Raw genomic sequence first — 15,259 nt, 5'->3', positions numbered from 1 at the left:
CTCCCCATTTATCCTCACAACAACCCTGCGAGGTAGGGTAGGCTGGGAAACCCTTCCTGGCCCCAGGCACTCCAGTAAGCTGCATAGCTGAATAGGGATTTGAACCCTGGTCTGTCTGCGGAGTATTCTGTTTTTTCTTGTTAAATATCCCCCCCCAATTTAATTCCACATTGTTGTTGTTTAGTCGTTTAGTCATGTCCGACTCTTCGTGACCCCATGGACCAGAGCACGCCAGGCACTCCTGTCTTCCACTGCCTCCCGCAGTTTCGTCAAACTCATGCTGGTAGCTTCGAGAACACTATCCACCCATCTCGTCCTCTGTCGTCCCCTTCTCCTTGTGCCCCATATCTTTCCCAACATCAGGGTCTTTTCCAGAGAGTCTTCTCTTCTCATGAGGTGGCCAAAGTATGGGAGCCTCAGCTTCACAATCTGTCCTTCCAGTGAGCACTCAGGGCTGATTTCCTTAAGAATGGAGAGGTTTGATCTTCCTGCAGTCCATGGGACTCTCAAGAGTCTCCTCTAGCACCATAATTCAAAAGCATCAATTCTTCGGTGATCAGCCTTCTTTATGGTCCAGCTTTCACTTCCATACATCACTACTGGGAAAACCATAGCTTTTACTATACGGACCTTGGTTGGCAAGGTGATGTCTCTACTTTTTCCACATTAACACCAATAAAAAAGAACATTTTTACCCCCCAATCCTCATGTGTAGCAATATCTCTTCAAAACCTTTTCTTCGAGATTCCAAGAATCTTCGGACTTCCCTCCATCTCCTCTTCTGGTTCTTTATATAAACAAAATTCTCTTACCTTTTCATAACCGTTTACCCAATTTTCTAATAATTACACACAGTAATCAAAACTTACTAACACTTCAAATCATTTACCATTATTTAACACAAATATAATTTAAGCGTCTAGAATATCATTTAACACAACCTTCTGCATTCTACATCTATGCTTAACTATTACTTTTTTCTTCAAATTTTATCTCCATCTCTACTATTTGCAAGCGTTTAATCAAAGCCTGCTAATGTACCAGTTACAGATAGGTAGCCGTGTTGGTCTGCCATAGTCAAAACAAAATTAAAAAATTCCTTCCAGTAGCACCTTTAAAGACCAGCTAAGTTAGTTCTTGGTATGAGCTTTCGTGTGCATGCACACTTCTTCAGATACACTGAAACAGAAGTCACCAGACCCTTCTATATAGTGAGAAGGTGGGGAGGGGTATTACTCAGAAGGGTGGTGGGATTGGGTGATTGGCAGATAGCTGTGATGAGCCTGTTGACGACTCTTAACGACTGCAATAGGTCTTACAGGAAAAAGCAAGGGGTGAGAAGGTGAAAAATGGCTTTGTCATGTATAATGAGATAAGAATCCAATGTCTTTGTTCAGACCAGGTCTCTCCATGGTTTTAAGTTTGGTGATAAGTTGCAATTCAGCAGCTTCTCTTTCCAGTCTATTTCTGAAATTCCTTTGTAATAGAACAGCTATTTTGAGATCTTGTATAGAATGTCCTGGGAGATTGAAGTGTTCTCCTACTGGTTTCTCTGTCTTGTGGTTCCTGATGTCGGATTTATGTCCGTTTATTCTTTGGCGTTTATTCTTTGGCTAATGTACCAATATCTACCCTATTTTGCAGATAAACAATGGGACTACTTCCCATTCTTTTTCCTGACTTTGGCGTACTTAAATTTCATCAGAAGACATCTGTCAATATTAAGGCAAATTCCAGATCCAGCTTGCCTTCCCTCCAAACGTCTCTCTGTATCCTCTCTGTTTTATTTTGTTTACAGGGAGGTTGTGTAGCAGAGCTTTCCAAACTGTGTGTCGCGACATGTTACGTGTGTCAGCTTGCAGTCTGTAGGTGTGCTGTGCGAATGCTCCCCGTGATCCTCCCAGGGTGGGAAAGGGGTTAGTTTAACCTCCGGTTTGCTAGTAAAACTGAATTGCGAAATGATGCATGTCAAGAAAGTGTGTCATCAAAATGAAAAGCTTGGAAAGTTCTGTTGTACAATGTCATGTCAAGCAATTGCCATCCTATAATTTCCTGTGCATTTTTTCATCACTTTCCTTATTGCAGAAAGTCTGTGGGTTTTTTGTTTTTGTTTTAAATAAGAAGTGGGTTTGTTGTGCAAAAGTGCAAAATCCGCTTTAATTTAATAACTTGAATTTGCCTGTATCCGCTTGAATCCCACTAATAAAATAGCAACAGGAGCCTAGAATGTAATATTATTAGTTGCTGGTCTGCAAGACTTTTCAAGCTGCATCTAATTCAACTTCATTATAGCACTGGTAGTTGGAAAATGTGTGGGCTGTTGGAGATTTTTCACTGTTTTTGGTGAGAGCACCCACTGAAACAGACTTATTGGGAACAGATTTTACAAACACACAGCTTTATTCTACATAGGCCAACAGAGAAATGTCCTAACATCGTTCTGTTTCATTTGTTGCCATCTGAGAGCCCACTGCTTCCACATAAAGCTCTATTTTTCAGTATTTTGTTGGCAGTCAAAGTGGATTTAGCTTGTAAGGGAAGTGGTTACTTCCTCTACCCTGAACCGGTAGATGGATTACGGGATATAATAATTATGCTGGTTAACTTGCCAGGTTTGAAGAATGAGGGGACAGGGAGGAATCTGATTCCTTTTTATGAGCTGTGGGTTGCATTTCCCACTTTTCTGGCAGCCCAAGAAGGCAATATACATGCACTCCTGACAGATTCAGATTTATTTCTCCTCACTTAACGGAAACCTTATTATTAATGCCCTTCATCAGTCGCTGGCTCAAAATACATTGCTTTTTCTTCCGGATGACTTATTTTAGTTATTATTTCAGTATGAGAACGAGTGTATTGTTTGTTAAACTGTACTGCTGATATCAGGTTTTTGATGTGAGATATTATGGCCCACTTCCACACATCCCCCCCCCCCCCCGTTTAAAATAGGTTTGCTGCTTCCCCACTTTCCTTCCTGCTTGTCTTGCACCCAGTCACAAGCATTTAAATGCAATTAGCACCAACAGAAAACCAAAGATGGGCTCTGCGTAAACAGACAGTGTTTACATGTAATCTTAGCCAGAGGCATTATCAATACACACTTCCTTGCTGTAAAGTCAGAGCACCTTAGGAAACCCTGAGTCTTTCCAGAGAGACACAGCTTGGGCTTTATTACCTAAGAGACAGTTTTAGGATCCCTAACATTTGGCACTAATGGAAGTCAAGCGCTACACCAAAGAGCCTTAGATCCTGCAGAATAAACTCTGCATGTGGCTTATGTTTTCTTGCTTTGTACCATTTATTTTGTTTCCCAGAGCCAGGCTTTCAAAGATTTTGGAGACTGGGGCGAAACGGAGGAGATTGTCAGTAGATGTGCTGCTAGTATAGAAGCCAGCATCCGGAAGCTATGCAGTTGAGTGACAATGTATTCCAGGGGTCAGCAAACTTTTTCAGCAGGGGGCCGGTCCATTGTCCCTCAGATCTTGTGAGGGGCCGGACTATATTTTGGAAAAAAATAATGAATGAATTCCTATGCCCCACAAATAACCCAGAGATGCATTTTAAATAAAAGGACACATTCTACTAATGTAAAACACACTGATTCCTGGACCATCCGCGGGCTGGATTTAGAAGGTGATTGGGCCGGATCCAGTCCCTGGGCCTTAGTTTGCCTACCCATGATCTATTCTATGTCCACTGAAAGTCCTGCTCGCCCATACCCACTTCCTATGATGTCAGCAACTGTTTTTCTCCCGTAGTCATATGGGCTAGAAGCTTATTTTTCAACAAAAGCTAAGATGTTCAAGGTGCTGCCGTCGTCACCACCATTATTTCCAGCGCCATCAACGTGCATAGTGCTTTGCAGAGTCCTGCTGTCTGTCCCAAATTGCCTGGGATTGTCACGACTATCTGCTGATAATCCTAGGTACCTTGCTGTTGCAATGAAATCCTTTATTTATTTTTTAACCCTCCCTGCAGGTGGTAGGTAAAGAGATTCCTAATGTAGAGCTGACTCACCTACCCCCATGTTTTGCTTAGGGTTGATAACAATCAGTGCTGGTCTCAGTATGGGCTGGAGGAGAGGCAGAGCTGAGAAGCCAAGCTAGCAGCAACACTTTGAGAAGTGCCCCAATTCCTGCTGGATTTGGCGAGAGCTAGGGCGGAGTGTGCCAGGCGGCAGCAATTCCTGTTTTGCCTCAGGTGGCAAGGTGGGCTAGGCTGCCCCCAAGGAGAGTAAGAGAAAGCAGATACTGAGCATGCAGACATTTCAAACATGAAATATCCTGCCAGCCCTCTTTCTTTCTCCAGTGTCAGTCTGATTCCAGCCAACATGGCTTCTCTCTTTGGGCCTGGGGTGGGAGTGGGTAGATCTACAGTCAGGAAGACTGAGCTGGACGTGCCACTGAAGAGGGGCAGGAGGGCAGATAATGGCAGCACAGGTAACAGCAACGGGAGGAGCCAAAATAAACCTGCAGCCACTGCTGATTATTGAAGCCTGGTGGCATATATTTGAGATGGCCGACTTACAGCCCATAAGCCACTTACAATGCCCACATTACTCTGGCCCCTTTCATCCCCTTTGCAGGCCAGCTTGGGCTTGCAAGGTGCTGCTTCTCACCCAGCACTTGTGGAAAATGAAAGGCAACAATCTCCTTTCCAGTGTGGTGTAGTGGTTAAGAGCAGTGGACTCGTAATCTGGTGAACCAGGTTCGATTCCCTGCTCCTCCACATGCAGCTGCTGGGTGACCTTGGGCTAGTCACACTTCTCTGAAGTCTCTCAGCCTCACTCACCTCACAGAGTGTTTGTTGTGGGGGAGGAAGGGAAAGAAGATTGTTAGCCGCTTTGAGACTCCTTAGGGTAGTGATAAAGCGGGATATCAAATCCAAACTCCTCCTCCTCCTCTTCTTCTTCTTCTGCTGCTGCTTCTGCTCACTGGCTCCTCAGGTGCTGATTTTGTCTAGCTAATGGCACTTCCTCAACCATTTCACTCAGAACGTGAGGATGTGTGGTCAAAAAAAAAAAAAAAAAAAAAAAAAGGCTATGTGCTTCAATTGGTGTAGGGGTAATGTGACCCAAGTAGCACCTCCAGGGCCCAGAGCAAGGGTAACCAAATTTGCAATGATAATTTACCTTCGATAGTTTTGTAGAAGAGGGAATGTATGAAGTAGTGTAACTTAGCTTCTTCATTCCTATTTGCCTTAGGCTCCTCATACCCTTAATCCCAGTCTGTCTCTCTCAGGTTATATTAGATATACCTGTTTAACATGAGGCAAAATAATAGCCCCTCACAACAGAAGAGAGCAAAGTGCAGAGAAAACTAACTTTCATGAGGCTTTGGTGGCTGAGTTGGCATGTCTCATTAAATTCTCACACATGTGACCCATTCCCTCATGAAAACACACACTTCAACTTACACCTTTGCCTAGTGCCTAAAAAATATGTATCTGCTAATTTAGCAAATACAAATGACTATCCTCCGTAGTGCAACATAAAGGCTGTGTACACACTCCCGTTTACTCTGCCTTCAGTGCAGTCCCATTGCTGGTTTGCAAAGTTGGCCACAATCCACATCTACCCTGTAGTTTCTTGAGAAATACTATGTATTGATGCATTTCCTCTCAAACCAGCTTTAATCTGATTTGAAAACAAAAAGCCATGCAAAGACATTCAAGCCCCATCACCACCCGCTGGTCTGGACAGACAGCAGGTGGTTTGGAAACACATTCAGCTACACTGATGTGCACAGTCACGTGCAAATGCGATTTGAAACACGGCAGGAGGAAACAACCTCGCTGCATTTTCTGCTGGTTATGCATACGCAGTCTGGCTCCTGAACAGCAGAATTTTAAGAATTTGAAAGCTCAGCATATATTAGAAAAAAGGATGAATGTCTCATCAAACTTGCCCCCATAGATGATGGATAGCGATTCTGAACAGGCCTTCTCTGGCTGTCTTCAGTGGGAGGCTGGGATCATACAATGCATCCCAACTAAGCAGATTTGGAGGTTATAAGGTTGAGGGGGAACAAGGAAGAGCATAGCAGCTGCGTCTTTGTGGAGGTGTACAAGCAGGAACGAGCCACAGCAAGCCTTGGGCTTGTCCTCATCCTCTCTCTTCTGCTGAGCAACAAAAGGAAGGAGCTCAGGAGCTTTTGATTTGGATAAGTTATGTCACTTGGAATGACAAACTCCAGTTTCTATTAACTACGGTTAGTTTCAAACAAGCCAACTTCAAACCGTGGTTTCTGAGGCTGACTATCCTCCCTAGTGCAATTTAGGTTGAATTTAACCACCGTTTATGGTAACTGCAATTCTGGGTCCCAATGACATAAAAAAAGTGGAAACGAAAGCTCATAAGATCTTTCCCTCGGCTGTACACCAGGAACAGAACACATTAGTATTACATTTATTAGTTGCTTGCTGCATAAAGAGACATTAAGTGACTTACAAAATTTGAAGGTAAGCTCCAGATGTCTGAAAGACCACCTCCTTCCCTACAGAGCCTCTTGTGTGTTAAGAAAGGAGAGGGGGCCCACTGGGGGGGGCCTGACGCCCCCCAGATGCTGGGGGGAGATGTTGCTTGGGAGAGGTCATTTCTGTGGCAGCCCCTAAACTGTGGAACTCCCTCTCCACAGAGGTGCAACTGGCACCTTCACTATACAGTTTTTGGTGAATGCGGAATGATATGGGCTGGATGATATATCGACCAAAACTGGTTTGAAATCCATAGTGTGATATCGGTTTCATAATTTTTGACCTGGCAATATATTATTATTCATGATGTGTGTGTGTGCGTGCTATGCAAAAAACACAATGTGGGAAAAACCGTGAAGCCAGCCAATGCCTCTACATAGGTCCATCCTTATTTCAAACATTGTGATATATCGGTATACAGTGGTACCTCTACTTACGTGCACCTCCAGTTACGTATCCTTTGGGATCCGACCGGAGCTCTGGAATGGATCCCATTCAGAAGTGGAGGTACCACTGTATTGTAATGTTTAGCTGGTAATATATCACAATGTTGAAAACCAGATATTGCCCAGCCTTATTTACTCTGGCATTTGGCACCTGAGAGGTATATTTGTAAGATCTACTCTATTGTTGTGATGGTGATTTGTTTTAAAATGTTTTTAATGTATTGTAAATGGTTATGACCTGACTGGAGACTTTAGGTTGGTAATAAATAATAATAATAACATTAGAAAAAAGAACCATCTATTACCATAAAAGACATGCAATAATCCAGAGAAGGGAGCCAATAAAACAGCAGCAAAACCATATACTGTATTCATATAGCAAAATCACCATTATCTATCAAATGCCTGGGAGGAGGGAGTTTTTTTGGTTTTTTTTAAACTTGGCACCAGAAATAAATTAATGATGGCACCAGGTGGACCTAACTGGGGAGAGAATTCCACAGACGAAGACCTACAACTGCAAAGGCTCTCCCCCCTTGCCACCATCCTTCAGGCCTCCCTCAGAAGGGGCACCCAAAAGAGGGTTCAGATGAAGAGCTAAAGGTCTTGCTTCTGCATGCCATGATATACCAGGGGTTGGAAACATTTGGCCCTCCAGTTGCTGTTGCACTATAACCCCCACGGTCATGCTGGCTGGGGCTGATGGGAGATGTAGTTCAGAAACACTTGAAAGGCGAAAGGTCCCCTGTCCTGGGCCAAACCATAGTTTAGAATGAAGTATTAACAAGGTCAGTGTGAGTTTTCTACAGAGGAACCCCTCATAAGGAGACTACTGAATCTGACGAAGAGTTGACACTCAAAACAGGTTAAGTGTAATAACTGAAAACAGGAGAGTTTTTGTAAAATAGACTTCTATCCTATCTCTTCAGCCTCTTGTGAAGTTTGCCTCCTATGGTTTTTTTTGGAAGGGAACAGCAGAGATCTTACCTACAGGAAAAAACCCTGTTCCCTTTGCTCTACAGGCAAGCAAAGCCGCATCTCCAGTGTTTGTTAGCTGACGAGAAATTGATCCAAAGTTGCACATAAATGAATGGAAACTTGGATGCGGCCCATTTGGAAAAGAGGGATTAAAGGGAGAACAGCCATACTTTGGAAACTCAGAGGAAGCCAACTGGGCAGGCTTTAGAAGAGAGAAAGGATGGAGGGGAGGGAGGCTGAGGCAATCCATGAAAGGCTTGTATGTGGGCCAACTCAGAGCAGGGTTGGCAAAAAAATACCTTTCGTGGCCCAGTTTGCTAGCCACACATCCTCTCTAAGACTTGATTTCAGCCAAGACACAGGCCCAGCTCCTCTTTTGATTGCCATCGCTGGAATATTTGAAGTATTAGCCTCGGAGCATGTGCAGAATGCCTCTGCCTCGCCACTCCAGGGGTGCTTGCTTTTGAGCAAAACCTCAGCCGGGGATTAGCTATGGAACCTGCTTTCAGTGCTAGGAACATGCAGGGATAATTTGCTTTGCACCCCAGACAGATTTGCAATGGTAGGTGAACAGGGCAAGGTTTCTCAGTCACAGGCCTTGAACCTGAGATATATTTCCTCTTAGGAACTGCACCAATCTGCTTGAGCATATCGCCTTGTTTCAAACATGCAGGACCAGCTGGTCCACACATCCGACAATGGTCAGCATGAGCTGCATAGTCAATGTGCCTGGCTTCCTCACAGTGAGAACTGCAGGGAAAGAGGAGAATCTTTTGGAAACTTAGGAAGCCCCCACACTGACATTCCCTGTAATGCAACCGACGCGGCGGCTAACTGTTGGGGTGTGCATGTCCTCAAAAACGTGTTGAGATTGCTCTTTGCAAGCTCCAGCCCCTAAAACAAATCCCCTCTGGCAATTATTTTCATGCCGCTGTGACTTCATTCCTATTTAGATCCCGAGGAGGTTGACCTCCCGCCCACCATCAACTTCAGCCCCTGCAGCATCCAAGACAGAAAATGCCGTCAGAAGCAGCAAGCAAGGAACCGCGAGCGGATAAACACTGTTGTCAAAATGAGGACCAGTGGGAACCTGCCCATCCGGGAGGACACCCGGCCAATGGTGAGGTGTCCTGGTTTCTCTTCAGGGGTGGGGGAACGAAAAGCCACCATCTGAGCAGATTAGGTACCTCCACTTCTGTCGCCTGACTTTGCTGTTCCTTTAAACCTTTGGCCCTCCAGTTGTTGGACTCCAAGGTTGCTTCTAAATGAGCCATTTAATGAACATTTTGTCCTGATTTTGGAGCACTTCAATGTGCTTTTGGATCAGGGTTATGGCCAGAGTTTGTGGGGAGGTGAAATGGCAATGGCTCTTTACTGAGCATTTTTCTGATTAGCTTGAGGGGAGGTTATATAGTGTTGCCACAAGCAAGTGTCATCCTACACTACCCAGTGCATTTCCCCATTTCTTTCCTTATTGCAAAAAGTCCCTATTGGGGGTGGGGGGTGGGTGCAGGGTTTGTTGTACAAGAGCTCTGAATCAACTTCAACTGCACAACCTGAATTTGCCAGTATATGATTGAATTCCACCCCGAAATGGAAGCACCCCAATTCCCATTGGCCCCTGACAGCATAGCCAGTGGTCAAGGAGGTTGGGAATTGTAGTCCAAATGCATCTGAAGAGCCACATGTTCCTTATTTCACAGCAGAGCTAAGTAAAGCAACATTTCTGCCTCTCAATGGCTTTAACAAAGGCATCATCCAATTTGCTTCAACTAGGGCTGCCAAATGTCCAAGTATTCTTGGACACATCTGGGAATTGGGCAGCAAAATGGCATCCAGGCAGATTTTTGCTGAATTGGCAAAATGTCCGGGAAAACCCGAACGTATGGCAAGTAGGGTGTGTTTATATATATATATATATATATATATATATATATATATATATAAAATTCTAAACAATAATAATTCAAGAAAACTCCAGTGTGCTTTGAATGAAGCCATGGAATTTTCTAAATCACATGTTAATGTTAAAAGCAGGGAGCATGGTTCTGTAGAAATGTACAAGTTGTTGTGGAGGTGGGATGATTTACAAAATCAATCCTCCTGGCAAACTAGGAATATCCCCTCATTCAACCAAGTTTAGGATATTCCACTATTCTTCAGCAGTTTCTTTTTCTTTGAACAAAATAAGTGGCTCACGTAAACATAAACAAGATTTAATAATAAACTGAGAGAAAACTGTAACAAAATAACATGTCTGAGAGAAACTAAATGCAGCATCATGAGGCAAATGTGAGGCAAGAAACAAGAAGTGGCCGTTAGTCCCTCTTAACTGACATTCTTAACGGAACACACACTGAAGGGAGGGGCCAATTCCGGAGCAGAAGACACAAGGCCCGCCCACCAGATACCAAGCACTCTACTATACAAATTAGGCCCAGTGTTTTTCTTACAGTTGTTGCTAAAATAGGATGTGCAGGCCAAGAGGCAGCAGGTCAACCCGGAAAACTGTAACTTAAATCAGAATGATTATGTCACTTGTGCATATGTGTACCACAAAGAGGAAGTAGTTCTACAAGCAGACCTATGAATCTCAAGTTTTCAACACCATATCCCATTGAACAATTCAGTAGCAGAGATCCGAGAAAGGCTGTGCAAGAGAGAATGTGGCTGATTAAAAAAAAGTCATTGGGAGGCCTTAGCTTTCCATCCTTTTGCAACACGGCGCCGTGATTTGGTTTACATATGTGCAGCACACCTTATGTGACCTACCAAGCAGAACACAGCCCACCAACCATGTTTACAGTACATGGTTACAATTCCAGGTAAGGCAGCAAAACGGGTTTATCAAGCCACTGATATGTGACCATACACACCTGGTAGGTTGTGTTCAGCTTTGTGGGTCACTGCTTGTGTAGATCTCCATCAGCCTTTCTCCAAATCAAGGCCACTCTCACAAAGCAATCGCCTTCATTTGATTCATTTGATTCACAACCCCAGCTTATGTTTAAGATAGAGCTGCAAAGATAGAGCAGGGCATTTTTGTTGCATAGCAGCTATATATTGTCCTATGCTGGAAAAAATACAGTTCAGCCCTGGAGATATTTCCATCCTTTCCAACAAGGAGGCTGCAAGCACAGTGGTGCTTCTGCTTGGGGCTTCCACCCCTTCTCCACTTCTTGCCATCCACATTCTGACTCCGTTGCCTCCTACTGTTTTGCCAACAGGTCCAAGGCTCATGTCAGAGTGAACTTCACAGAGCGCTGGAGAGATTAGCAGCTTCCCAAACCAGAACCCACGAGGACCTGTACATAATCCCCATTCCCAACTGTGACCACAATGGGAACTTCCACCCCAAACAGGTAATACTGGAGCACTGGCTGAAAGATGGGTGGACCTCAGTTTTGTGTTGTCTGCCCTTTGATTCACCTGCATCATTTAGTGTATAAATCATGAGCATATGCTATGCGTTTACTAGTTAAGACATAACCAGGCTGTGTTAAGTGAGCCCAAAATGCAACTCCTGCTTAAAAACATAACAAGTCTTGTAAAGCCAAAAGTATAGAAGTGCATCTTCAGCAATTGCTGAAAGCTGTTTAGTGAAGGCATCAGATGCACCTCTGTGGGGAGAGAATTCCACAACTTAGGGACTGCCACGGAGAATGCCAGACCCTACAAGTGTCCCTATTTTCCAGGGACAGTCCTGGATTTACAGAAGCCATCCCAGTTTCTGATTTGACCCTGGAATGCCCCGCTTTTCCTTAAAGGTAAAGGTAAAGGGATCCCTGATCATTAGGTCCAGTCGTGACCGACTCTGGGGTTGCGGCGCTCATCTCGCTTTATTGGCCGAGGGAGCTGGCGTACAGCTTTCGGGTCACATGGCCAGCATGACTAAGCTGCTTCTGGAGAACCAGAGCAGCGCATGGAAACGCTGTTTACCTTCCCGCTGGAGCGGTACCTATTTATCTACTTGCACTTTCATGTGCTTTCGAACTGCTAGGTTGGCAGGAGCTGGGACCGAGCAATGGGAGCTCACCCCGTCATAGGGATTCGAACTGCCGACCTTCTGATCGGCAAGTCCTAGGCTCTGTGGTTTAACCCACAGCACCACCCGCGTCCCTCGCTTTTCCTTAGGACGTTCCTATTTTCATCGGAGAAATGTTGGAGGGTATGGAGGTATGCAACCTCTGAGCCAAGGAGATAAGTAACTATACAACCTTTAGAAGACATCTGAAGGCATCCCTGTATATGGATTTTTAAAAAAATGTTTAATGTCTTATTATGTTGGAAGCTACCCAAAGTGGCTGGGGCAACCAAGTCGGATGGGTAGAGGATAAACAATATTATTATTATTATTATTATTATTATTATTATTATTATGGAATAGGATGTCACTATTTTCTTCGGAGAAATGTTGCTTGAGAATATATTTCTCCCTGTGGCTCTAGGTGGACACAGGTGGATCAGGTACTTTTAAATCCTAATAAAGAACTGTCAATTCTAATTTTATTCCTTTGCCCTTTCAGTGTCATCCAGCGTTGGATGGACAACGAGGGAAATGTTGGTGTGTAGATCGGAAAACCGGGGTCAAGTTGCCGGGAAGCCTGGAGCTGAAGGGAGACTTGGATTGCCACCAACCTGCAGATGGGGTGCAAGAGTGACTTGACTGAAGAGAACAGGACGCTGAGGCTTTCCTTGATGAACTGCCATAGCGCTGTTTGATGAACAGATGGATCACAAATGGGGATGTTACCACAATGCTCTCTTTTTTTTGTTCTTTAGGGGGACTGATAATGGCAGTTACACCTGCCCCTACCCCCTCACAACTACATTAATCTAAGCCTGACATGATCTAGCCCATCCACATCTCTCTGGTGTTTAATTGGGTAAGAATTAGCCACCACGGTTCCTTCTTCACAGATTCTCTGGAAACTACATTCCATTTGACTTGCCATCATGGGGTGGGGGTGGGGGAGCAGTATAAGCTTTAACCTTAAGTACTTGGATGGGTCTTTTGAGAGTGTTTGCTCCCCAGGTAGGCCCATTTCCGCTTTTGGCCTTTAGAGCAGCAGTAGCCAACACATGGCCTTCCAGAAGTTGTTAGACATCAGCTCCCATCTCCTCAGCCAACATGGCCAATGGCTGGGGATGGTGGGAGTTGGGCCCTAACACTCAGAGGGCACCATGTTGAGTGCCCTTGCTTTGGAGAGAAAGATCTAGATCCCCATCATCAGAGTCCTCTTCACCCTCCCACCCCAGCAAACAGGGAGATGTGGCTTGGGGGAGAGGCAGCCATATTGCTCTTTCTGACATCTAGTTGGTGTCAACCCTGTACATTCATTATGATCCCTCTCTTATGGGTTTCAACTAAGGGCTAAAGTCTACATGTGACTTTATACTTCTGCATGGCGACTCTTCTTGCCCTGCCTCTCTACCAGGCTTCCGCGTGCAATTAGTGCTGTGATTATCTGCTAATATATTGGTCGCAATGTTTTAAAAATTGCTGTGAATATTACTGTTCTTCATTGTTTATTGAAACTTCTTTTTTTAAAAAAATGTGATGATTGTCGTACATCGCCTAGTCTGAGCATTTCTCGGGAAAGCTATTTATAAACGGTAAAATAAGCAACACACAAATCGAAATCAATCGTGACGGGTGTGGATCGTTTCCACACCAGGAACATCCAGCACAACGAGGAACTGTCCGTATACTTGGTACACTTCTTAGCAAGCTAAACTGGGCTTTGCAGTGGGGGTGGGAGGAGAACTGACATAAAGAAAAGCCTCCTTTAGCAATGATAAGGTAACCTGGTTTACCTGGTCTCAATGACTGTGAATTGGTCTACTGCTATGGTTTTGCATCTAGACACCCAATGACAGTCAGGTATTTTAAGCAAAAGGATCCTAATGCTTGTTAAATGAAGAGGTCGAGACAACCTGCAGCCTTCTAGCTATTGCTAGACTACAACTCCCAACATCCTTGACCATTCGGCCATGATGGCTGGGGCTGATGGGATTTGTAGTTCAACATCATTTGGAGGGCAGCAGGCTCTCCATTCCTGTTTTGATGGCTGTGGGTATTTCCTGGACAATTCACCTAGAGAGGTGGTGGTGGTCTTAGACCAGTACCCTGAAAAGCAGGTATGTGGTGGTGGATGTGTAGGAGAAGCAATTAGATCCAAACTAGGTGTGATGTTAAATGTGCCTTTGCATTTAAAATGCAGGATTTCAAGTCTTGGTTGGTGGGCAGGGAGAAATTATTGGGATTCCAGCAGACACAGAGGGGGAGGTTAATTTTTTCATTCCCTGCTGTTGTCCTCTAAAGCTAATATTTGGAGAAAACCTCCCCATGTTAGCACCAATGGGGGATTTCCTCCCAATGTAAACTACACTTTCAGAGGAGGGGGTTTGCCACAGCAAAGATCAAAAGCATAGCTGTACATAGGTAAGCGAGAGAAGGAGAAGAGAGTGCGCAAACTTAAAATTACTCAGGGCATGGTCATCGTGTAACAGCAAGCCATGATTTTGTGTTACATCTGAATGGCTCCAGGGAGCTCTGAGGATTTTTACGTGGCGTGAGCCGAAATCTATGAATGCCATTTTGGAGAAGTGCTCCAGTTGCTCTCCGAAAGATATCCTACCTGCAGTTGGAGTGCCCGTTTGCTTCCACTTGTATGCTTGTATATTTGTAAATAAAGGAAATGTCACAAAGATATTGCAAGTCTCCTGTTCTCTCTCTCATTCAAAAACAAAAACTAAACTCAGTACTACGAGTGGCCGCTTCCAGAGAAATGGAAATCTCCTATCATTGCCCTGAGGTGAGGAGCTTACATTCAAAAAGCCCCAAATATAAACCTGAAGAGGAGGAATCACTTATCTGGTCAGGGAAAAGGAGTCTTTCTCTCTCTGTGAGGGACAGAAGAACAAAGGGTCTCCTGTAGAATGCTTCACTTAACTTCACAGGCTGAAACACTACTGGCTGAAATCACTATTGCTGAAAGCCACCTAGGAGGGGAAGCTTAGAGCTACCCTATACCTGGCTTGGCAATTCCTACTATCTTCCCCAGAAACCATCATCTCCTGCCACCTGTTGGGGGTTCCCTCCTGCAACCCTGCAGCCACCTCTCTGCTGCCATCTGCTGGTTGGAGTTCCTCACTGCACTTCTCTCAACTTCTGCATACAGAGGAGCTACACTGATGGTTTGCATCCCTGAAGGGACTACAAGGAAGGCCTGAGGGATACCAAGCACAAGGTGGCTGTTAGGCTCTTGGAAAACGCCACACAACTTTGTGCATGTATTGGGGGAGCACAAGCTACCTGGCAATTATCTGATGTACTAATGATGCTAGGTGAGGGACGA

The 15,259-nt window shown here is 44.6% G+C and overlaps 1 protein-coding gene across 1 annotated transcript in view; it reads left to right on the top strand.

Annotated features, from left to right (window-relative positions):
* IGFBP4 (insulin like growth factor binding protein 4) overlaps positions 1–14,613 on the top strand; it is a 41,606-nt gene extending 26,993 nt beyond the window's left edge. The window contains exons 2-4 of the mRNA XM_079948900.1: positions 8,852–9,018; positions 11,126–11,260; positions 12,425–14,613. Coding sequence (XP_079805026.1) covers positions 8,852–9,018; positions 11,126–11,260; positions 12,425–12,559 — 437 coding nt within the window. The 3' untranslated portion in view covers positions 12,560–14,613. The remainder of the gene's footprint in view (positions 1–8,851; positions 9,019–11,125; positions 11,261–12,424) is intronic.
* The last annotated feature ends 646 nt before the right edge of the window (positions 14,614–15,259 follow it).

The sequence above is a fragment of the Podarcis cretensis genome (assembly GCF_951804945.1).
Source record: "Podarcis cretensis genome assembly, chromosome: 13".
In the NCBI taxonomy this organism is placed as follows: domain Eukaryota; kingdom Metazoa; phylum Chordata; class Lepidosauria; order Squamata; family Lacertidae; genus Podarcis; species Podarcis cretensis.
Note: the sequence above shows the minus strand (reverse complement) of the source record. Positions and strands in the feature narration are given on the sequence as shown.